Source organism: Sorex araneus, chromosome X (genome assembly GCF_027595985.1).
Source record: "Sorex araneus isolate mSorAra2 chromosome X, mSorAra2.pri, whole genome shotgun sequence".
NCBI lineage: Eukaryota > Metazoa > Chordata > Mammalia > Eulipotyphla > Soricidae > Sorex > Sorex araneus.
The window spans coordinates 105,137,177-105,161,033 of record NC_073313.1 but is presented as its reverse complement, the minus strand read 5'-3'; the positions used below and the strand labels follow the sequence as shown (position 1 = coordinate 105,161,033).

Here is a 23,857-nt window from a genome sequence, read left to right as displayed (position 1 = left end):
TATATACTTCATGTGGTATATAGACAGAAGACTAACTAGCCCTTGAGTGGAGTGAAACTTGAACAAGAGGAAAGAAAAATAAAATGAAATGACAGATTCTTTCCAGTAAACTTCTTTGATGACCTCAAAGTCATAAGCACAGACTTTCAGCATCTCAATGTTAAAGCTATACCCCTTAACATTTAATGTCATTGGCAGTACCATTAATTTAAGACCTTTCAGTCTAAGATGGTACTGAGTTGAAGCACATATCTCGTATGCATCTGACCTCAGTTAGATCCCTTGCACCACATGGCACTGTGTATCAATGGATGAAATCAGAGCAGCATCCGCCCCCACACCCCTTTAACTGCCCCGCCCCACTACTGTGTTGCCCTAAATAAGAGACAAAGTCCTTGGGCCCTTGCAATGAACTGCTGACCTGGTTTGCTGAGAATCACGGAATTGGCCCTCAGCCTCCTGAACACCGACTGGGAATCCCCAAAAGAGACTTGTTTACTAGCACAGGTGTCTAGCATTTAAAAAATTCCCTCTCAGCTTTGAGTTAACTATAACCAACTCATGTCTTGTGTACTCATTTTCACCCAGTTCCAAATACTTTCTAATTTCTGTTGAAACTTGTTATTGAGTCATGGATTATCATAATTTATTTAGCACTATTTATAATTTGCTTTGGGCCAGAGCGATAGCACAGCAGGTAAGGCAACCTGGGTTCGATTCCTCTGCCCCTCTCAGAGAGCCTGGCAAGCTATCGAGAGTATCCCGCCCACATGGCAGAGCCTGGCAAGCTACCCATAGCATATTCGATATACCAAAAACAGTAACAGCAAGTCTCACAATGGACACGTTATTGGTGCCCGCTCAAGCGAATCAATGAGCAACGGGATGACAGTGATAAGATGACAGTAATAATTTGTTTTCAAAGTATTTGGGGCATTTTTCATAACTATTCCTTTCATTTTAATCCGCTGTGATCAGAAAACATATTTTGTACAGCTAGAATTATTTAATTTTACTGAGACTTGATAAATGGCTGAAATATAGTCTATTTTGCTAAATGTACATTAAAAGAATATATTGTTACTAAGCTTAACATCACATAGATGTCAATTAGATCAAATTCATTATTGGTATAGTTTCTTTATATTCTTACTTTGTTTTGGTCTCTTTGGTCTATTAATTATGAAGAGAAGCATGAAGTCTATGACTAAATTTTTAGACTTAACTTATTTTTGCTTGAAGTCGAGCCATTTTTGCTTGATGTATTTTGAATCTACTGTTTGGGTACATATATATTTAATAATTACATATCTTCATGATTAATTCACTGCTTTATTATTACAAAACAGTCCTCTTATTTCTGGTAATACTTTTGATTTGTAGCCTACTTCCTCTAATTATTGACACTCCAATTAAAAAACTCATCATTGAGAAGGGCCATGATCAATAAAAGGGGTTCGGAGAGAAGGTGAGGGGTGGAAAAGTGGATAGAGGTGGAAAGTGTATAGGGGGCGCGGAAAGGTGTAGAGAGGACGGAGAGTGTATAGAGAGAAGACTGGAATAAACTGCAAGTGAGACCAACCATCATGGCTCCGTTCCTTCCTTCGCCTGCCACATCTTCGCCATCAACCTCCCCAGGGTGGGGGAAGTGGCCGGAGGCTACCGAACTCGGGTGGTGGGAGAGACAGCTGCTGCCCTAGGCCCTGTGCCTGGCTTGGTGAGGTGAGGCGTCCCTTCCCTCGCCCGCGCCTTTTCTTTTTATTTTTATACAACTGGCGTCCCTGTGCGTGCACGAACCTCCAACCGGTGTGCAACTAAAGCTAGGTTACACAGATATGACTGCCAGTGAACCTGACCAGAGAATGGCTGCATTCCCCTGCTGAAGGACTCCTGACAGAAGTTGTGATGCTCCTGTTCCAGTGCTCCCTGCCTGATCCAGTACTTCATGAAATTCATCAGACTCCTACAGCTGCTCCCCTAGGACTCATTGCTGTGACCACTACTGCTGCTGTTGCGGAAACAACTCTTCAATTGATCCAGACACTTCATTTCTTCAGAATGGGACTAAATGACTCTCATCATTGGTGACTTTCCTCACCCTCGGACAGTGCAGGACAATTGGACGCTTTATTACAAGCACTGCTCTGGCCAAGGGTCGGACTGAAACTTTACTACAATTTATAAGATTGTAATGTGTTTGGAATTGTTCCTCTTTCTATTTCAAATTTTTGTAATTTTGTAAAAAGAAAAGGGGGAGTTGTTGGATATCATTGGTTCGTCCTTTCTCCCCTTGCCACTAGGAGCTTAGGTATATCGGCCACGCCCATCAAAGTTATGTTCATACAGACAAAAGAGTAGAAATAAGCCTGGTATGGCAATTTAAAGATAATCAGTGTATGGATGCAATAGATTTTTTCTTACTGCATCATTTTAATTTGGATTTTTAACCTGATGTATTTTAACAGAAATTTAACTCTTTGTTTTAGCTTGTGCGCCCTTTTGATTTCCTGTAGATTAGAATTATGCTTTATTTTGTATAACACTCATGTTGTAAAATATGACTGAATTTTCATGGGATAATGTTAAAAATCATTTGTTAGCATATAATATATATATGAACAGTTAGAATAATGGATTTGTAAATTCATAGTACCTGTAATAACTATCCTTCTGGTATTGGGTTTTCAGTTATATGGCAAAGTATTTTTGATGAGTTAAATCTATGATTTTATATGTATGAGTGAGATATTATCTTTCTCCTCTCTTCCTGTCTTTTGAATAGTTTAGTTTATAGCCATGTCTTTTTGTATGGACAAAGGAAGACATTTAATGTTATGCCTTTGCAATTGGGATTTAATTGGCTTTGAATATTATTAATTCCCGGGCATCTGCTTTCTTGACTGTAGCCTTGGTTGCCCTCAGTTCCTAACCTTCTTAAAAGGCAGGGTCCCAACGTGGGACGAAGAAGGACCCAGGGCAAGCGGTAAGTTGTGTGCTACCCTGGCATCGAGATGGGCCTGGCCAAAGCGCTTAATGCTTAACTATATGTTAAGAGCTTGGTCACGGGGTGTCATTTCATGATCTAAAAGCAACGACGAGACAGGGCCCTGCTAGGGCTAGGAAAGACTAATCTGGCCTGAGCGCTGTAGTCTGAGATGAGGTGACCCCCGGAGAGCAATTCTAAAAGTTTAATGCATCTCTTGCTATGCCCATACAAAATGATTAATATTATGAATGCTTATATGTTTGTTGGACAGAGAGGAGAAACACAACCATGGGATTTCATCCTTGGATGGGTCCTGCTGAAAGCGTATCTGTCCTAGAGAATAGGTGTTCTGCTAGTGTTATTGAACTTTTTGTGCCTAGCATTTTATTTTATGGTTAAAATCTGTTCTAAACAAAAAGGGGGGAGATGTTGGAATATTTCCCCTTTTCCAGCTGCCTTCTGGAGTTTTGTCACAGAAACCTTTTGTCACAGAAATCTAGCTGATCTTTGACCCGCAGATCTAAGGTGCTAGCCAGGCTTGGTTTGACATTGTAGATTCCAGGCTGCAGCCCAGCCTGGTCTTTGGGATGTAAATCCGAGTGCTTTCAGCCCAAAAAAGGCTTAGGTTTTGGTTTTGTATCTTCTTTCCGGGGGGGGGGGGGGGGGGGGGGTCTAGATTAATGGCCTGCAGATACAAGAGAATTATGTTGCCTCAAAGTTCTTCCTGTAAGATCTTTTGGTGCCTTTGGTGACGTCAATGTATTGCGCCCTTTAGAAGGGCCATGATCAATAAAAGGGGTTTGGAGAGAAGGTGAGGGGTGGAAAAGTGGATAGAGGCGGAAAGTGTATAGGGGGCGCGGAAAGGTGTAGAGAGGACGGAGAGTGTATAGAGAGAAGACTGGAATAAACTGCAAGTGAGACCAACAACAACAAAAAAAACAAAAAAACTCATCATTTATATCTACACCTTATGTTTAATTCATTTATGTTTCTTGTACATCAAAAACTGGGGTAGAAGAGTGACAAGACTTTCTCAAAAAACATATAAAATGGCCAGTGGGTATATGAAAAAATGCTTTTTATCACTTATGAGGGAAATACAATTCAAAAGAATATTACCTTAAATCCTTGAGATTGGGACACATCAAAAGTTGTCAAAATGTAGGGATGTAGGGGAAAAGGAACCCTCATCCTTTATTGGTGGAAATGTCTGCTTGAGCCTCTATGGAAAGCAGTATGGAGATTTCTAAAATAATGGAAATTGGGGGGCCGGAGCGATAGCACAGCGGGTAGGGCATTTGCCTTGCACGCGGCCGACCCGGGTTCGATCCCCGGCATCCCATATGGTCCCCCAAGCACTGCCAGGAGCAATTCCTGAGTGCAGAGCCAGGAGTAACCCCTGAGCATCGCCGGGTGTGACCCAAAAACCAAAAAAAAAATAATAATGGAAATTGGAATTCTCAGAACCCAGTGATTTCACCTTTGTGGCATCCATACCAATAAACCCCAAACAATAATTTAAACAAAATATTTGCAGTGCTATGTTCATCACAGTGCAAATTCATAATAGCTAAGATCTGGAGATAACCCAAATATCTAAGAACAAATTAATGGAAAAGGAAACTGATATGTATACACAGTGGAATACTATTTGGCTCTAAGCAAAAATGAAATCCTGCAATTTACTGCTATGCAGATGACACTGCATAGAGAGTATCATATTGAGTTGAGTCTCTCAGGGGGAGAGGGACAAAACAACAATCTTTCATATGTAGAATTTAAAGAAGCGTAATTCAGGCATTAAAAATGGCAAATGGAGATATACTCGATTTAACCTGCAGAACTGGACTTGACAAGGAGATGAGGTGGCACTCCAGTGTTGGAATATTGTATGCCTGAAATACCACAGTTGAAAAAAATGTAAAATGTATTCAAGAAATAATAAAAATAAATTCTAATACCAAAAAATAAAGTGGGTTTCCTATAGGCAGCATGTGATTGACTCTTTAGTTTTGCCCCTTTCTACAAGCATCAGTCACTTAATTGCTCTGAGAGCATTGTCTTTAATAATGGTTATTGAGGACAAGATTGTGGTGCAATGGTAAAGTACATATTTTGCATGCATGTCATCTGGTTTCAATGGCAGCATGACAGGGGAAAAATATATGTGCTTCTGCTTCATTTATCTCATCTCCATTAAACTTAAAAAGTACCATTTCATGTATTTTATCTAGTTCGAGAGTGGTAGAACAGATGTTAAGGAAGCTTGCCTTGTATGTGACCAATCCCAGTTCAATCCTTAACACGACATGGTTCCCCAAACACTACTGGGAGTAGATGCTGAACTCTGCTTGCCGCCCCCTGAGAAATGTCAAAACGAAGAAAGACGACTTTTGTCTATTTTACTTTTTTTGATAAAATGATAGGCAAAACCATCTATTGCTACTTCATTGTTGCAGAAACTGAAAGTCCTTGTGTTTTGGTCCAGGGATGTGGCTCAGTGGTAGATCACATGTGTGAGACTTTGGCTCAATCCACATCACCACAAAACAAACGAATATGCTAAAAGTTAAATTTTGATTTATAGCATGAAAACTTTATTTTATAATTATATATGTTTTTGTAGAAAATTTAAATTTTTTTTAGCTTTTTGGGTCATACCTGGCGCCACAATACTGAACTATAAGTTGAGAGCATGGTCATAGAAAAATGCTGTCATGATCCAAAAGTAACAACGAGACTAGGACCCTGCTGGGGTTAGGAAGACTAACCTGGCCTGAGGACTGTGGTCCGGAATATATAGTGAGATGTCCTCAGGAAGAACCAAACTTTAAGTTTGATATATCTCTTACTGTGCTCATACAGAATGATATTGCTAGAAATGTTAGAAGTAAATTTACTACAACTATTTAAGTGGATTATTGGCTGAGGAAAGAAGAAAGTGACACACCCTGGATGGGATCCCGCCCTTGAGCAGATCTCCTAGTAATCTGGACTAATCTCCTTAGATGAGATTTTTTTAATCTCCTGGAGGAGTGGTCTTACCCCTCTTTGTTGATTTGTAGATGTTCAACCGACCTTTGTGTCACCACCCTATGTGATTGCTATATAAACTAAGACTGTAAGGGAAGACACAGAAGCAGGGGAGAAGACACAGAAGCAAGGAGAAAACACAGAAACAGTGAGAAGACACACAAAGCGAAAGAGAATCAGGGAGTCATCGGAGCCAGAAGCAGGGGAAAGAGCACAAGGAAAATCAGTGTCCAGAGGAGAGATGACAGAAGAGAGATCGGAAGAGACCAGAGGAGAGACTACAAAGACAGAGTCAGAGATAGAGACAGACAGAAGAGAGCACAGCAGCACACACAGAAGTGGAGCACAAGGAGGAGCCATCCCAATCCGGTCCATACACAGCGGCTCGAGAGCACCGAACGTGAGCGGTGAGAGAGAGAGAGCACACGCCGCCCTGAGAGTCCACAAGCAACGCACACATCATCCCCTCCCTCGCGTGCGTTTTTGTAATTTTGTATAGCCCCGCAAATTAAAAATAAATGCTTTCCTTATATTTTCTCCTAAATTGAGTTCTAAAAGAAAAAATAACCAACACGACTGAGTTCTATTTTTCACACAAGCTTTATTAATTACAAAAGTAAAATATGCACATATAAAAGCGTCAAGGAGATCAGAGGGCTGTAGATGAAAGTGAAAAGTTCAAGTCCTCTTTTTCTACCACTCACACTTGCCAAATTCCTCTTGCCTCTTGTAATCACTGTTAGCATTTCTAGTATATGCCTCTCCATACATACACATGTGTGTATATCCCTTTGTACACAAAGAGTACACACACACACGGTTTTGTAAGTTTTCATTTACTATTACATCATGGTTCTTAATATGATGGGGTTTTGTTAGATGTTTATCAGAGGGCAGTCAGGGAACATGGTAGGGAAAATGCATGGGGAAAGGCAAATTCATCACTGCAAAGCCAACACAACACAAAACCTGGCACATAATAAATACTCAATAAATATTAAATAACTAGTGGGAAGGAAAACCTTGCAAAAATTGGAAACAAACTGCTGTTCAATCATTCTCAGGCCAGGCTCGGTGTCTTTACTAAGAATTATCGAATCCCAGGGCAACAGGAACAAGACACGCTGACCGAGTAGGACACGGAGCAGCTGGCCAGCTCACTAAGCTTCCTATTAAGTGTGTCCTCTCCACCCACTAGATGCACTGCCTCCACCACACACGTTTAGTGCAAATACAAAATATACACTGACCACACAGCAAGAAAATCTGGGTGCGCAAAGATAAACAGCTGAGCTATATTGCAGCAACACACAAATAACTACCATTACTTCATGTACCATGTCAGAAGCAACAGTTCAGCAAAGTTAATGCCATTGTTTCCTATTTTAGAGATGAGAAAAACTGAGGTTGCAAGAAGCCAGTCACTTATTCAGGGTCCCACAGTGAGTCATGTTGCTACCAGACTACTTCAGGTCACACCCACCTTCTGGAATTCCCCACCACATCCATACCTATCTCAGACTCATGCTCATACTTCCTTTATCCACCTCTTATCTGGTGTTTTAGGAAAGGTAGGCAGAGACAAAACACTGGGTTTTATAGGGTCTAATTTAGTCAAAATGCTGTCTAAGATGAGAAGTGAGTCAACCATAGATGTCTCCTAAACAAGTACACACACTCTGGGAGTTAGTAAAGCTTAGAAAGGGAATTGTGGCTGGGAGCTGAAGAGCACACTCAGGAGCCTAGTACATGAATACTGTGGCAGTTCCAAAAACTCTTAACACGCGTTACTCTCTCCCTAGCAGCTTTTAGTGATACCTCAATTGCCCTGCAGTGGCAGCGAGTTCCCCATCTCAATTCTGTTCATTCTCAAGGTTTGCATGCAAGCTTCCCCTCCATGAAGCCTTTATCTATTAAGATAGCTTATTCTTTCTTTCTCGAATGATAGCTTTGCTTAACATCAGCGTCATGGGCTCAAAGTATTTGTATACAGTCTTGTTCTTGAATCACTTTAAGCACCTCACTTCTTCTAAGTGGCCTCATTAGGTCTTTTAAAAATTGTCTCCCTGCCTGATCTAGGTTATCGGACACCTGATTGCATTCCAAACCTAGCTCCCCCACCAATGTGTGACCTGGAGCTATTCCCAACCTTTCTAAATCTCACCTTTCACCCTCAAGGCTGTTTGTGAAAACATGGCAGGCACTGCAACCTAATATACGACTGCAAGATACTTATTATTGAAGGCCATTTACATCCTACTAAGCGGATAGTTCTATGAAGAAACAGCAAACCACGAAAACAAAGAAGAGACCACAGAGTACGCTCAACTTTTGGCAAATAGTAGAAGTCAAAAGAGACACCAAGACCAGACAGCCGAGAGATGGAGACTGTCTTCTTTGAGAGTTTCTATATCTAAGTCTGAATCCAGGACAATTAGACGAAAGAAAGAAAGAAAGAAAGAAAGAAAGAAAGAAAGAAAGAAAGAAAGAAAGAAAGAAAGAAAGAAAGAAAGAAAGAAAGAAAGAAAGAAAGAAAGAAAGAAAGAAAGGAGGGAGGGAGGGAGGGAGGGAGGGAGGGAGGGAGGGAGGGAGGGAGGGAGGGAGGGAGGGAGGGAGGGAGGAAAGAAAGAAAGAAAGAAAGAAAGAAAGAAAGAAAGAAAGAAAGAAAGAAAGAAAGAAAGAAAGAAAGAAAGAAAGAAAGAAAGAAAGAAAGAAAGAAAGAAAGAAAGAAAGAAAAGAGAGAAAGAATCACTTCCTTGCTTCACATTAGTATCCTAAGAAAAGGGTAACAGGGTTGGAACAAGAATTCTGGGCAAGTGTTAATGAAAGGGCTACGGGGTGGGGGTAGGGGGGGTGCTTAATCTGCAGTTGACCACAGCTCGCTTTGGAAACTACCAGGTGAATCCAGGCTTGCTTATTTTTAAAGCTTCCATCTTTTGCACTGTTTCTTCATTCAGATGATCTGTGTCAACGCTGTGGAAAATGAAAAGAATCTTGTGTTAAGTGGGTAGAGGTTTGTAGTAGCTTTTCTGCATGGTAAGACTGTACTTCACACATGCTATGTGACACCACAATGGTCCTTCACCTGCTCTGCCCTTCATCCAGTCAGCTATCTACCTCCTCCTGCGGCTGCAGCTCCTGTTTTGGGTCTCAGGAGAGACAAGGATTAACTTCCTCCTGCCCCTTCCCACCTAGTCCAAGGTCCCACTTGCATTTGTCCAATAGTTCTTATTCCTTATCTGCAACCTCTCCCTCCCTCTCCAAATTTTCCTATCTCAGAGTATCATGATGAGTATAATGAGTCAGAAGGAAAAGGACAGACAGAATGATTGCCCTTATTTCCCTTATTTGTGTAATATAAAAAAACACAATATGAGACTAATACCCAAGGACAGTAGACAAAAGGGCAAGGAGGATTAGTCCACAGCTGGAAACCTGCCTCAGGTGTTGAGGAAGAAGGCAGTTGGCATAGAGAAGGGATCATTATGACAATGATAGTTGGAAATGATCATTCTGGATAGTAACAGCATGCTGAAAGTAGGTAAAAGAACAAATATAAAAATATCTCAGTATCTGTGTTGCAGACCATAGTGCCCAGAAGGAGAGAGAGGTGGGGGGAAGGGAGGAAGACAAGGAAAGTTCCTGCCATAGAGCAAGAGAGGCAGGCTGGAGGAGGGGGATGGGAGGGAAACTGGGGTCATTGGTGGTGGGAAATATTCACTGGTGGAAGGATGGGTGTTGAATCATTGTATGACAGAAACCCGAACATGAACAGCTTTGTAACTATGTATCTCACGGTGACTCAATTAAAAAAAACTAAAAATAAACAAATTACCCTATCTCTAAACAAAGCCCAAAAGAAAAAACCTCTCCCTTTCCTGTAGTTTTCCAATTCTCTCCAGCTACAACCCCACATATCATCAAATGTACTTTGCTTTGCCCTGGTTGCTCTAAATTACTAACAGATCTTCTATAAGTATTTCCTATATTATACAAATGAATGATCCCAGAAGTTTATATGGGAAAATACAATGAGGAATAAATTTCAGCCCCTGCATTCAAACAGCTCTCAGAAACTAACCTTCTTCCTTCAGCTTCTAAAATTGCCATAGAAGAGTCCATCCTTTGGGAAGCATTCCGGAAATAGTCCCTCTCCACCAACCACCATATTAAATAATTTCCTCTCACCTTCCTTGCAAAGTATATATTTCTATTGATTTCAGCGTTGCTTGTCCAAGAAATGCTAGCATTAAAAACGTGAGAACAGCGAACTGTCTATTCTCTGTGTATGTGTGTGTGTTTTATTTTGCATTTTCCATGAATGCACACTGCTATCAACCTGCTTATTAACAAGTTTGAAGGTTGGCCTGAAAGCAGAATGTTAGCATATTAGTTAAAAAACAGTGAGAGAAACAGGGCTGTTTGCAACAAATACATAATGCTACGGCATCACCAGCAAAATAATTTCTCTTTGCTGTTATTCAGGACGTTTGATGCAGCATATATACTATAAAGCATTACACAGTGGCTGGAGAATAGTACAGGAGTAAGGTGTTTATGTGACTGACCCCGGTTTGATCCCCAGCAATGACATACAGTCCTCTGAACACAGCCAAAAGTGATCCCTGAGCATAGAGTCAGGAGTAAGCCTTGATATAGTCCAGTGTGGTCCCCAAAGCAATAAAATAAAATACCCATCATATTACATTTCTCTACTCAGAGAAACACTGGGATTATTTCAAGTTGTGCACCATAGAGACTTCAGAAACCTTTTGCTGAGAAAGAAACCATGGTGGGTTCCTTAGGCTTATCATCTTGTGTCCTCTTCCTGGACAATAATCACTGTACTCCAGAGCCTCTGAAATGAACTTCAGTTTGTTAGTAGAGAACAAGCTTCTATTTCAGCCAGGTTTGTAATCAGGCCTTTATACTGTTTTCATTTACTATTCAGTCCCTAAAATTGGCTTCAGTATGTGGAATTTTTGCACCCAGCCTTTATTTTCCATCTTGTGTTCCAGTTCTGAACGCCAGATATGAATGGCCATTTGGTCATTGGTGAGCTGCCAACAGAATATAGCTGTATCCTAATTAAGAATTACTTTGTGTATCATGCCAATGTGCTGAGCTGGCAGATGAACAGTGACAAGAAAGTGTCCCCCATTTTTAGTAATTGCACCATTACAGCTTCATCTTGGATCTTGAAGACTCTTATAATGTGAACATTATATCCTCTAGCCAGTATTAGGAAAAATGTTAATATTTAATATTTAAGTGTCCTTCCTATGGGCCAAGAGTTGAATTAGGTACATTCTTAATGTCTCCCTTCATACTAACACTGGGCAGTCAGGTATGGGCATTAGCTCCTCTTTACAGCCTGAAGTTCAAGGAAAGGTAAGTAATAAGAAGTCACTATCAGATACTCCACTTAACACTAAAGCCAGACCTTACTGAATATAGTGCTCTTTTGTCCTACATCACACTGCTACTTTTGGCAGTGAGATACAGTTCTGCCTGTTCTCTGCCTCTCTTCTTGCCACTGGGTCCTACTGGCAATTGAACTTACTTTGACATTTTCCCTAGGCATGGCTTCTCTGCAATTTTTCTTCTTCTTCACTGCATGGTGCAATGATCAAACCCAACATGCCTGTCCTGACTCCCCACCCCTTACCCCAACCACTGCAACTTACGATAATGTCTTTAGGTTGCAGGTGGGATGAATCACCGCATCACACAGTATCTGTACTCCAAAATCCTTAATGTCATTTCCACATAAGTCCAGTGATATCAGGTTCTCATTTTCAAGGAGGGCAGCAGCAAGGGCTTCACAGCAATCATCTGTGAGCTGACAGTTTGCTAACCTGAGGAATTGGAGAGGGAATTGGAGATTCAAGGAAAACTTCCTGTACTGCCTAGAATGTGAGCCCAGTGAAAGAGGAATCCCTGTGTGCTTACCACAAGGTCTGCAGTTTGCAGGAAGGGTGTTTCAGACCTTCACAAAGCGCCTGCATGGCCTTGTCCCCCAAGGCATTGTCAGTGAGGTCGAGTTCTATCAGGTGTTCATTGGTGTAGAATGCATTGGACAGATCCTCGCAACACTCTCCTCTAAGGCTACAGGTCCACAATCTGCCAGGAAATAAGGTAGGGGAGGTTGCCATGAATCACTGGTACTGTGTTCACCCATTAGGAAAACATTAGAGCATTAAGGGCTGGAAGATAGTACAGTGGTTAGGGTGCATGTCTACTATGCGCCTGATTTGGGTTTGATACCTAGCATCATAGGTTATCACAGCATTGCAGGGTATAACCCTAGAAGTACCAGCACCTGCATGGTGGTCTAGGTAATTGCCAACACCACAAGGACTAAACATCATTGCATCTTTCAGGGTCTTGCACTGAAGACCTGAGCACTGCTCGGAAGTCACCCAAATTTCAAAACCAGACTTCTGAGGTTGGAGAGATAATACAGGGGTTAAGGCACATGCCTGACATGCAGCTAAGCCTGGTTTGATTCTGTCATCACATGGTTGCCCCAAGCACCACTGGGGTAGCTCAGGTAGTATTCAAGACAGAGGGACCTGAGAACAACCACATCATCAGGCCCTCTCTAGGGATCCCCTAGATCCCTTAGGTTGAGCATTATTTGGGAGACTTTCCCCATTATTCTCCCCCCACAGATAAAAGCATTCAGAGTGTCAACTATATAACAATTCCTTAGGCTAGTACAAAGCAGAGACGGTGGAGAAGGGAATATTTATTCTCTTGAAATTACTTGTGTCTTCATTTACTGCTTACTAAGAGATTCAATGACCAGGCCAAAAATCAGTCACTTAACTTGGGGAGTTTCTGAAACATCAAAACCATGTCTGCAGCTAAAGTCCACGATACTTACCCCAGGTTCTGTAACTGACAGTCAGGCTGCTTTAATCCTTCACACAGCAATTTCACTCCAGAATCTTCAATTTTGTTATTAATAAGAAGCAACCTCGTGAGATTCTGACTGGAGCTCAGGACTTGGGCGAGGGCCTCACAGGATGCCGCAGAGAGGGAGCATTCAGACAATCTGAAACGGTGAGGGAAACCAACATGACAGTTATTCATGGCTGTGAGAATGCCACTGAGCCACCAGTGCCAAAACCCATGAGAGGAACAAGGGTGAGCAGACACTTACACAAGATTCTCAAGTTTACATTCCGGATGCTTCAGCGGTTCACAGAGATACTGTACTCCTGTGTCCCCCAGGGCATTGGAGAACAGAAACAGCTCTCTTAGAGTCTTATTTGCTTGCAGAAAAGAAGAAAGATGCAGACAGCTAGCATCTGTGAGGAGACATGTGTTCAAGCTACTCGGAGAAAAAGAGAAGAAAAATCAGCTACTGCTATCATTTAATTTCCAAGGACTATTCTCCCAGCCTTCCCAATTCAGCTAAGTTCCTGACAGCCCTCAAGTTCCAGCTCCCCATCCACCTCCTCCACAGAGCCTTCTCTTGATATTACCCAGTCCTCAGTGACCTCTTACCTTTCTCTGAGCTCATCTGGCATTGCAATATGGTTTTACAGTTTTGGCTGCTTGATTACAATGAACTGTGCCACTTACCAATGATTTCCTATCTGTGTGTCTTTAAGGCAGCCTTGTCGCTTACAATACTTCTGGTAACTCCACCCCCATTTATCCCAGTATTTGGTACATAGTAGGTATTATTTACAGCAGCACTACTCTTCAACCTTTTCACACATGCAGATTGCACCCTTCCTGCATATTGGTTCACAGTCAACCAGCAGTTATAATCAAGACACTAGAAAGGTGGTTTTCAACCTTTCTACCTCCGTGGATCAGATATTTAAGAATACTGCTCTATTTCAACAAAAAACTCACTATTATTGATTTGGATTTTCTCCCCCTGAATATAATCAAAGTAAAGTGAAAATAAAGTAACATTTACCAGTTACACATGCGGGGTGGGGGGCTGGGGAGGTGGGAGGGAAGGGGGAGGTATACTGTGATTCTTGGTGGTGGAATATGTGCACTGGTGAACGGATGGTGTTCGAGCATTAACTTTCCACATGGTGATTCAATAAAAGAATAAATTAAAAAATGCAACATATCAAATCTTGAGCCTCAATAAAGAGTGGTAAAAGGAGTAACACCCAGAAGGACAGAGAAAGAGGGATTGTGCCTACCACAGAGGCAGGAGGTGGGGAGGGGTAGGGCTAGGGGGAGGGATACTGGGAACATTGGTGCTAGAGAATGGGCACAGGTGGAGGGATAGATACTTGAACATTGTTTTTTTTTCTTTTTGGGTCACACCCGGCGATGCACAGGGGTTACTCTTGGCTCTGCACTCAGGAATTACCCCTGGCGGTGCTCAGGGGACCACATGGCATACTGGGAATCGAACACGGGTCGGCTGCGTGCAAGGCAAACGCCCTACCCGCTGTGCTATCACTCCCGCTCCCAATACTTGAACATTGTTTGACTGAAACACAATCATGAAACTTTTTACTGTAAATGTATTTACTGCAATTACATTTACTGTAAATGTATCTCATGATGATTCATTAAAATAAAAATAATCACTGTATCATTGTCAAAAAAATAAATAAAATTAAATTTTTTTTTTTGCTTTTTGGGTCACACCTGGCGATGCACAGGGGTTACTCCTGGCTCTGCACTCAGGAATTACCCCTGGCTGTGCTCAGGGGACCATATGGGATGCTGGGATTTGAACCCGGGTTGGCCGCGTGCAAGGCAAACGCCCTACCCGTTGTGCTATCTCTCCAGCTCCAAAATTAAATTTTTTTAAAAAAAAGTTACAAAAAATACTGCTTTACAGACATCGTTTAGTTGTTGTTATTATTTTAAGATCACACGCAGCAATGATCAGAGATCACTCCTGGCAGGAATAAGGGGACCATATGCGGTGCAGGGGATTGAACCAGGTTGGCTACATGCAAGGAAAGTGCCTTATCCATTGTGCTATCTCTCTGACCTCAGGGTTTCATATTTAATTAATGTCATACTTGTAATCACACAGAACTGTCATGTACTAGAAAGTGCATGAGATTTGGAGACAGATTTTTTGACTCATATCAAATAATACTTCTTAGAGGTGTGACCTCCCACATGTCATTTTTTTGCCCAGAACCCTCAGATTCCATATAATGAAGCTACAAAAACCGAAATCATGTGTTTTTGTGAGGTGTAGACATGGTAAAATAACTTCAGAGCTGGAGAGATAATACAGTGAGAAAGGTGTTTGCCTTGCACATGGTTGATCTGGGTTCTACCCATGGCAAGCTATATGGTCCCCAAGACCACCAAGAGTGATCTCAATGAAGAGCAGGGAGTAAGCCCTGAGCACCAGTTTGTGTGATCCAAAAACAAAACACAAAAACATATGCACATAGACAAGGTGAAATAACTTCTCGTAAGCCTCAAGTATAGATCCTGGATAGAACAGGCATTGAACAAATTCCACAGTCCTAAAATGAAACTTACTCTAATATTTCTATACTGCAGTTGGGGTGTCTGAGACCCTCACAAAGATGTTTCACTGCTGTGTCCCCCAGGGGGTTTTCACTGAGGTTCAGCTCAATGAGATAGGTGTTGCAAATGAGAACAGATGAGAGATACTCGCAAACAGTCTCTGAGGTCTCAGGATGAAGGCTGCCACTCAAGCTGAAGAGAAAGGAAAAAGAACAAAGACAGAAATAGCTGCCTTATCATTCTGTTCATCGTGCCGTATCATGAGCATAAAGAAAAATCCATATAAGATCCCAACCTTGATTATGTAACAGTCCTCTCACACCCATGGGAGTGACCTCTACAACATTCCCACAATAATATGGTCCCCCAGTCAGGACTCACTATTGACTACCCCTGAAATGAAAAGAGTTGGTAGGAAATAGCATGATCTAGCCTCATTTTAACTCCATGTATGAATCTAGCAAATTTGTCTCATCTTCTTTCAAATGGCACTGGGGATATGACTCAGTGGCAAAGCCCATGCGGTGTGCATACCTGAGTTCAATCCCTAGCACTGCAAAAACAAAATAAAATAAAATCTTAGAAGTCAAATGTCAAAGAAAAATATTATAATCCCATTTAATGCATTTTACAGTTAAAAGATCCTACCTTTTCCTTTTTTAGGTTTTGGGAGGGAGAGGGCCACACTGGTTCTATTCAGGTCTTACTCCTGGCTCTGAGCTCAGGAATCAGCCCTGGTGATGATGCTCAGGGGATTACATGGGGTGCTGAGGACTGAATCGGGTTGGTCACATGCAAAGCAAACATTCTACCCTTTGTAATATCTCTCCACCCCTTCCTTTCTTCTTATATAAAAATTATTAAAGACTCAGTCTACTACCGTCATCCATTTAATATTTCTTCTTCGGTATGGGGAGTTGTTTCAACAGATCTTTGCTTATACATATTAAATAATACAATTCATTGAATCTCTTCCCCATCGAGTTATTTTTCTCTCACTTTCAAGAATTTCTATGGTATATGCTACAGCCTTGAGTCCTCAATTTTTTCTAGTTACAATACTCTAAACTCAGTTGTGAAGAAGTCTCAGAAGAACATGCAATTTATGCATTTTATATTATTCTTTTTGTTTTATTTTGAACCACACCACACCCATCAGTGTTTGGGGATTACTTCTGGATCTGTGCTCAGGGATCACTCCTGGCAGTGCTTGAGAGATCATATGTGATACCAGGAACTGGACCAGGTTTGGCAATGTTCAAGGTGAGAGCCTTAACTCATTATCTCTTGGGTCCTTGCAATTTATATATTTCAAATAGAGCTCTTCTGAAAAGAAAGCTGCAGAGAAACTTTTAGAAAGTTTTAATGCTCAAGAAATTTTGCCTTAGGAAACTAAATATTGGCACCCAGAAAGTTGGTCAAACTTATAATTTTTTTAGATGAGATTAATGTTCAAATTAGTAAACTTTGGACAAAGTATATTACTTGGGTCTAGAACAACAGTACAATGGGTAGTGTGTTTGCCTTGCATGCAACCAACCTGTGTTTGATCCCTGAAACCCCATATGGTCCTGCAAGCACTACCAGGAGTGATTCCTGAGTGCAGAACTAGGAATAAACCCTGAGCACTGCCAGGTGTGGCCCCGAAACAAAAATAAATATATAAGTACATAAAATAGATTACTTTCGATAATGAGGGTGGACCTCTCCCAATTAATTGAAAGGTATAATCTCATTTTCCTATGCTTCCAATCTGCTAACCAAACCTGCAGAACTTGGACTTGAGAGCTACCTTAATCCTCATGAGCCAATTCCTTAAAATAAATCTCACTATAAATTTGCACACAATCTATTAGTTTTGTTTCTCCGTAGAGCCTCACCAATACACATGTGGTAAAATTTTCAATTCATAATTTTATAATGGACTTTGAAATTAGACACATTAAGTTTTAAAATGCACCTTTGCCATGTTTTTTAGTATTATGTTGCTGGATCTCATACCCTTATTGCTCAAAGAAATTAATTTGAGAAACCTCTCAGAGCTGTTGTGCAAATTAAAGAAAATAACACACATTATTGCTCTGTAAGCTACTGTCATTGATGTTAATGCCATTTTCAATGAAATGGTCATCTTAAACTAGCTACAGAGGAACAACTTCAGGCTTTTCCTCTTATTCTTTCTCTCCTGTGATTCTCAAAATGTGTTTTGATCAACTGACATCCATCTTTAGTTACATACGTGCTTTAAACTTTTTTCTTGCAATATGGAAACTAAGTCAAAACTTACCTGAACTTCTGCAATTTGCAAGTGGGAGCTTTTAAGCCTTCAAAGAGCAATTTCAAAGCTGTAACTTCCAGTTTTGTCTCACTCAGTTCCAACTCTGTGAGCCACTCACTTCTGCTGACAAAAGCCGCTAGCATTCCACAAGAAGCAGTAGAGATAAGGCATCGGTACATTCTTCAGGGAACAAAAGAATGGCCTCAATAACTCAATCATATTCTCCCATCGCAAAAACAGAAACTGACAAAAGCCACATATATACAAACAACAAATTTGCTGTGTTACCTTACTATCTGCAAGGAAGAATTAGACTGTTTATATCCTCCACACAAAAATTGCATTGCTGAATCTTCCAGGGTACATTTTGTAAATTCCAATTCTGCCAGACACTGGCTAGTTTCCAATACTGAAGCAAGGTCTTTACCATATGAATATGTGAAGTGGCAGAAAATCAGTCTGTGTGGAGAAAACACATTTCAGATATGAAAGAAAGTAGGACTCTCTGTAAAAGATAACCTGGCTGTACCTTACTAATGGAAGAAACTCTTTCTGTTTATCCCAGAATTAGTTTATTGAGTGAAAACTTGGAAACTGAACCCCTACCCTGCACTCAGGGATGCCCAGTTAATGGGGGAGATTAGAAAATCATAGATTCTAATACAGTGTAAAAGTGTAACACCTTACCTGTCATGCACAAGCCTGTGACACAGACAAGGAGGTACAATTCACACTAGCTTGGAGTGCTTTGGGGAAATCAAGATCAACTTAACACTCCTTCAAAAAAAGGAACTAGAGAAATAGGACATGGGTTAAGGTGTTTACCTTGCATGCAGACAAGTCCAGTTCAATCTCTAACACCATATATGGTTTTGCCAAATCTGCTATGGGTAACTCCTAAATCCAGAGCCAGGTATAGCTCCTGAGCACCATCAGGTGTGGCCCAGCACCACCACCCCCAAAAGAAAAAAAAAACATAATATTGTTTAATGAAAGGGAAAAACTCTTCAGCAGTGCTATGAAAGGGAATAGAAACTAGAAGTTTAATAGTTGAGAATGCAGGCGGAAAGAAAAACAAACTAAGTGGCTATTTGCTGATGAAGCAGCCTGGTATATGCTAGGCGGTGAAAGGAAGCTTCATTTGAGGAGCTGCCAGTTCTTTGCGATGGCAGCCTCATTTCACTGCAAAACCATCACAGATTTTATGCCATTTATTTATTTTTGCAAAAAAGTGGGGTGTGACCATTATGAGCAGGGGTTTGATGCTGGACTACTTTAAAACAGGGTATGATGATTATGTGATGACAATGATTACGCAGTGAAATTCAGTATCTTAAAAGACTTATTTTAGTGAAGATATGCATACAACAATTACCATGAATAAGCATTGTGGTGGGAAAAGGGTACGACTATAAAGAGACATTTACTTTTTAGGTTGTACAATGTTATTTACAATAGCAGAAGTAATTGTTTGATTTTATTTATAAAAGAATGTTTATTATAAATCTTTAGACTAGAAAAATGTAAATAGTTTTCCCCCTAAAGTACTGTAATCCTACCAAAAATAACCATTATTAAAATTTTATATAAATTTAAATTTATGTTCACATCATACAGACTTGAGTGCTCTCTGTAGTACAGAGATGCAATCTAAAAAGATAAAACATTTTTGCAACTTCATTTCCAATTCCACCTCCCAGAAACTGACAAAATTAACAGTCTTCTTCCTCCCAATCCTTTGTCCAAATTCATAAAACATAGGCAAACACACAATGTGTACATTTTTCAAAATTGGAACATTTAAAGCACTTGTTAACTTTGCAACTTTGCCATTCAACCATATATGTCACAAAGTAAGATATATCTGAGGACAGAGAAGTAGCACAGCTAGTTAGAACACTAATTGCACATGGCCAACTCGAGTTTGATCTCCAGAATCCCATATGGATCTGACCAACCAGGAATAATCGCTGAGTTCAGAGCCTGGAATAAACCCCGAACACGGATGGCCATGCCCCCACCTCCTACCCGCCCCCCAGACTCAATCTGCGATATTTGAGATACGTCCAGATGGTCTACTTTTTCCTGTACACCTCAAGAAGTCATTAAAGGTTTATTTGGGTGGGGTTTGGTTTGGTTTTAGGTTCCCCCAACCCCCCGTGATGCTCAGGAGTTACTCCTGGCTTCTTTATTCAGTAATCACTCCAGGCTGTGCTCCCAAGACCATGTGGAATGCCAGAGATTGAACATGGGGGTGGGGGTTGCATGCAAAGCAAAAGCCCTACTTGCTGTACCATTTCTCCAGCTCCACCATTAAAGGTTTAAAAGTGAGACGCAGTGAGGCTTCGTCTCAGGGCTTCGCTTTTCAAGAGCAACCAAAATGACCCAGGAAAGAAATGAAAGCAAGAACTGAACTAGGTGATAGGAATGAGGTGAGGCTTAAAATAATCAAGATTTATGACCATTTAGGTTAGCCACAGTATTAGTTTCTGGGCGCCTATGTGAAAACCATTTCTCTAACTCCATCTTCTTTCTCCAAGAGGAACTCAAGGCTTCTACAACCAATTTAGGAAGCAGCGGGAACCTTGGTGTGGGACAAACCATTATGATGGGGAGGTGGGACATTTTGTAAATGGCGAGGAATATTTTAGATTCCTTGCTCCTAAATATTTTCTGACCACCTCTCGTCCTATTACACTCATTCAGTTACTCTAAACATGGTAGAGGATTCCCTTAAATCTGAGGGGAGGAGCTTTCCCCAGATTTTCCTCACCTCCCAACAGGTTATGGAAATTTGAATGACCCCATGGGCTTCCTTTCAAGACTTCTATCAGAGGATTCCTCTCAAAGCTTCGTGAGAGTTCGACGAGGTTTGACTTTGTCTCCAGGTGTCGCAAGAATTCGCCGAGATGAGGCTTCGTCTCTGGGCTTCCCGAGAGTTCAAGGAGATAGGCTTTATCTCCAAGGTTCACGAGAGTTCAAGCAGGCGAGCCTTCGTTTCCGGACATCGCGAGAGTTCAAGGAGGCGAGACTTTGTCTCCTGAATCGCGAGAGTCGGCAAAACGAGGCTTCGTCTCCAGCAGGCTTCGCGAGAGTTCAAGGAGGCGAGGTTTCGTCTCCTGGATTCGCACGAGTTCGACAAGACAAGGCTTTGTCTCCGGATCTCGCGATAGTTCAAGGAGACGAGGTTTTGTCTCCTGGATTCAACGAGAGTTCGACGAGACGAGGCTTCATCTCCGGGCTTCGCGGGAGTTCAAGGAGATCAGGCTTCGTCTCCTAGATCCGCGAGAGTTCGGGGAGACGCTGGGCTTTGCGAGAGTTAAAGGAGGCGAGGCTTCATCTCCTGGATTCCCGAGAGTTTGACGAGACGAGGCTCCGTCTCCAGGGTTGGTGAGAGTCCAAGGAGGCGAGGCTTTGTCTCCTGGAGTCACAAGAGTTCACGGAGGCGAGGCTGGACTGGGGTGATAGTACAGCGGGTGGGGCGTTTGCCTTGCACATAGCTGACCAGGGTTCGTTTCCCAGCATCCCCTATGGTCCCCTGAGCAACCGCCAGGAGTGGTTCCTGAGTGCACAGCCAAGAGCAACCCGTGTGCATCACCGGGTGTGACCCAGAAAGCAAAAAAAAAAAAAAAAAGGCTTCGTCTTTAGGCTTCCCGAGAGTTAGAAGAGACAAAGCTTTGTCTCCGAGCATCGCAAGAATTCAAGGAGACGAGGCTTTGTCTCCAGGCTTCGCGCGAGTTCAAGGAGGCGAAGCTTCATCTCCGAGCTACACGAGATTTCGAGGAGATGAAGCTTTGTCTCCGGGCCTCGCGAGAGTTCAAGGAGGCACAGCTTCGTCTCAGGGCTACACGAGAATTCGAGGAGATGAGGCTTTGTCTCCAGGCTTCCCACGAGTTCAAGGAAGTGAGGCTTTGTCTCCAAACATCGCGAGAATTCAAGGAGCCGAGGCTTTGTCTCCAGGCTTCCCACGAGTTCAAGGAAGTGAGGCTTTGTCTCCGGGCTACACGAGATTTCAAGGAGATGAAGCTTTTTCTCCAGGCCTCGCGAGAGTTCAACGAGATGAGGCTTTGTCTTTAGGCCTCGCGAGAGCTCAACATGGCTTGGCTTTGTCTCCAGCTTTGCGAGAGTTCAAGGGGGTTTGGCTTCATCTTCGAGCTCCGTGAGAGTTCACGGAGGCAAGGCTTCATCTCCGGGCTTCTCAAAACCTTGGCGAGGTGAAGGTTCATCTCAAGTCCTCCGCAGTGCAGAGGGCTTAGAGCGAGAAAGGTAACCACTTGCTTAGAACTTGTCCCTCCTTGGGATGTAATAGGCCTACCCTTTGACTGAGGCTGGAGAGGTGAGGACTCTGGGCGGCAGTGTAGGGTGTGAAAGTGGGTCTCTGTGGCTAAGAGGGGAGTTTCTGATGGGGAAGAGGAAGAGAGGGCCTAAGGGGGGAAGCAAATGGAGGGCCTACAGAGGAGAGGATGGAAGAGTACAAGAGGGCTGGGGGTATCGCATAGCCCAGGGGATAGCGTGGGAAGGCCCAAGGGGGAAGAGGTTGTTTGGGACGAATGGTGGAAAAGCTGGAGGACCTGTGGCAGGAGGGTATAAAAGGCCGAGAGGGGTAAGTATGGAGTTGGTTTGAAGCGAGAGAAATTGGGAGGACTTGAGGAGGGAGCTGATGGGAGGGCTCAAGAGAGGGGAGGGGAGGGAAGCCTGAGGGGGCAGAAAAGAGGGCCCTGGGTGATGGGAGGCCCTGAGGCAGGGCAGGATGGAGGGCTTGAGGAGGAAGAGTATGAAGGGTCTGAGGGGGGAGGTTATGGAGGCGCCTTGAGTGGGAAGAGGTTGGGAGGGCCTGAGAGGGGTGATCTTGGGAGGGCTCAATCGGGGAGAGGATGAAAGGCCTGAGGGGGAGGATAGTAAAGGGTCTGAGGGGAAAGAGGATGGGAAGGCTTGAGAAAGGGGAGTTTGAGAGGGTCTTAGGGGGAGGTGGGAGAGAAATGTGGGCAGAGAGAATTGGAGGGCCCTGGGTGAAGAGGATGGCAGGGCCTGAGAGTAGAGAATGGGATGCATCAAAGGCGGGAGAGGATGTGAGGGCCTTACGGGAATTGGATGGGAGGGCCTGAGTGGGGAAGAGTATGAGGGGTGTGGAGGGCCTGAAAGTGGGGGCTGGGGCTGGAGGGGAGAAAGGATGGGAGCTTCTCGGGAGAGAGAATGGGAGGACCCGAAGGGGGAGAAGATGGAAGGTCCCAATGGAGGGAGTGGCCTAAGGAGAGTGAGGATGGGAGTGCCTGAAGCGGGGGCATGCAAGGGACCTGAAAGATGAGAGGAGAAGAGAGTCTGAGTGGGGACAGGTTGGGAGGACCCGAACAGAGAGAGGATGGGAGGGCCTGAGGCAGGACAGGGGATTGGAGGGTTGAGTGGAGAAAAAGGGATATCTGGAGAGGGTGAAGAATGTTAGGACATGAGCGGGGAGTGATTGGGAGAACCTGAGGGACAATGATGGGAGCACCAAGGGTGGGAGAGGATGGGAAGGCCCAAGGTGGGAGTGGTTGGGAGAGTCTGAGGAGGGAGATGATGGAGGACCTGAAAAGGGGGAGAGGATGGGAGGTCCATGGGGGGAAATGGTTGGGAGGACCTGAGGGTCCAGGAGAGCATGGGAAGGTCCAAGGTGGGGAGGGGAAAGCAAGGATTGAGGTCATGAGGTAGGAGCGGATGAATGTCCAATATAGGGAGAAGATGGGGCAGGCCTGAGAAGGGAGAGGTTGTGACAGGCGCGAGCAGGGAGAGACTGAGATGACTTGAGGGGGACAGAATGGTAGGAAATATGGGAGGAGCCTGTGGGGGAAGAGGATTGGAAATCCAAATGGGGGAGAGGCTGGGAGGGCCGAAGAAGGGAGAGGATGGAGGCCCAGGGGTGAGAGGTTGGTGGGCCTGGATGGGGGAGAGGATGGCTGGGCCTGATGGAGAGGATGGGAAGACCACAGGGGGAAAATTGGTGGGGAGAGTCTAAAAGGGGAGATGGGAGGGCTCTTGGTGAAAGAGGATGGAAGGACTGATGGGGGGAGAAGATAGGTGCTTCTGAGGGCAGAGATTTT

At 43.1% G+C, this 23,857-nt stretch overlaps 1 protein-coding gene across 4 annotated transcripts in view; it reads right to left on the bottom strand.

Moving 5' to 3' along the window:
* Nucleotides 1-8,644: 8,644 nt before the first annotated feature.
* LOC101541861 (NACHT, LRR and PYD domains-containing protein 12-like) overlaps nt 8,645-23,857 on the bottom strand; it is a 56,940-nt gene continuing 41,727 nt past the window's right edge. For all 4 annotated transcript variants that reach the window (XM_055121667.1, XM_055121670.1, XM_055121668.1 and 1 more), the window contains 8 exons: nt 18,069-18,239; nt 17,790-17,960; nt 15,515-15,694; nt 13,188-13,358; nt 12,909-13,079; nt 11,972-12,142; nt 11,707-11,877; nt 8,645-8,992 (listed from right to left, as the gene is read on the bottom strand). In XM_055121667.1, the coding sequence (XP_054977642.1) occupies nt 8,911-8,992; nt 11,707-11,877; nt 11,972-12,142; nt 12,909-13,079; nt 13,188-13,358; nt 15,515-15,694; nt 17,790-17,960; nt 18,069-18,239 (1,288 nt within the window). In that variant the 3' untranslated portion in view covers nt 8,645-8,910. The remainder of the gene's footprint in view (nt 8,993-11,706; nt 11,878-11,971; nt 12,143-12,908; nt 13,080-13,187; nt 13,359-15,514; nt 15,695-17,789; nt 17,961-18,068; nt 18,240-23,857) is intronic.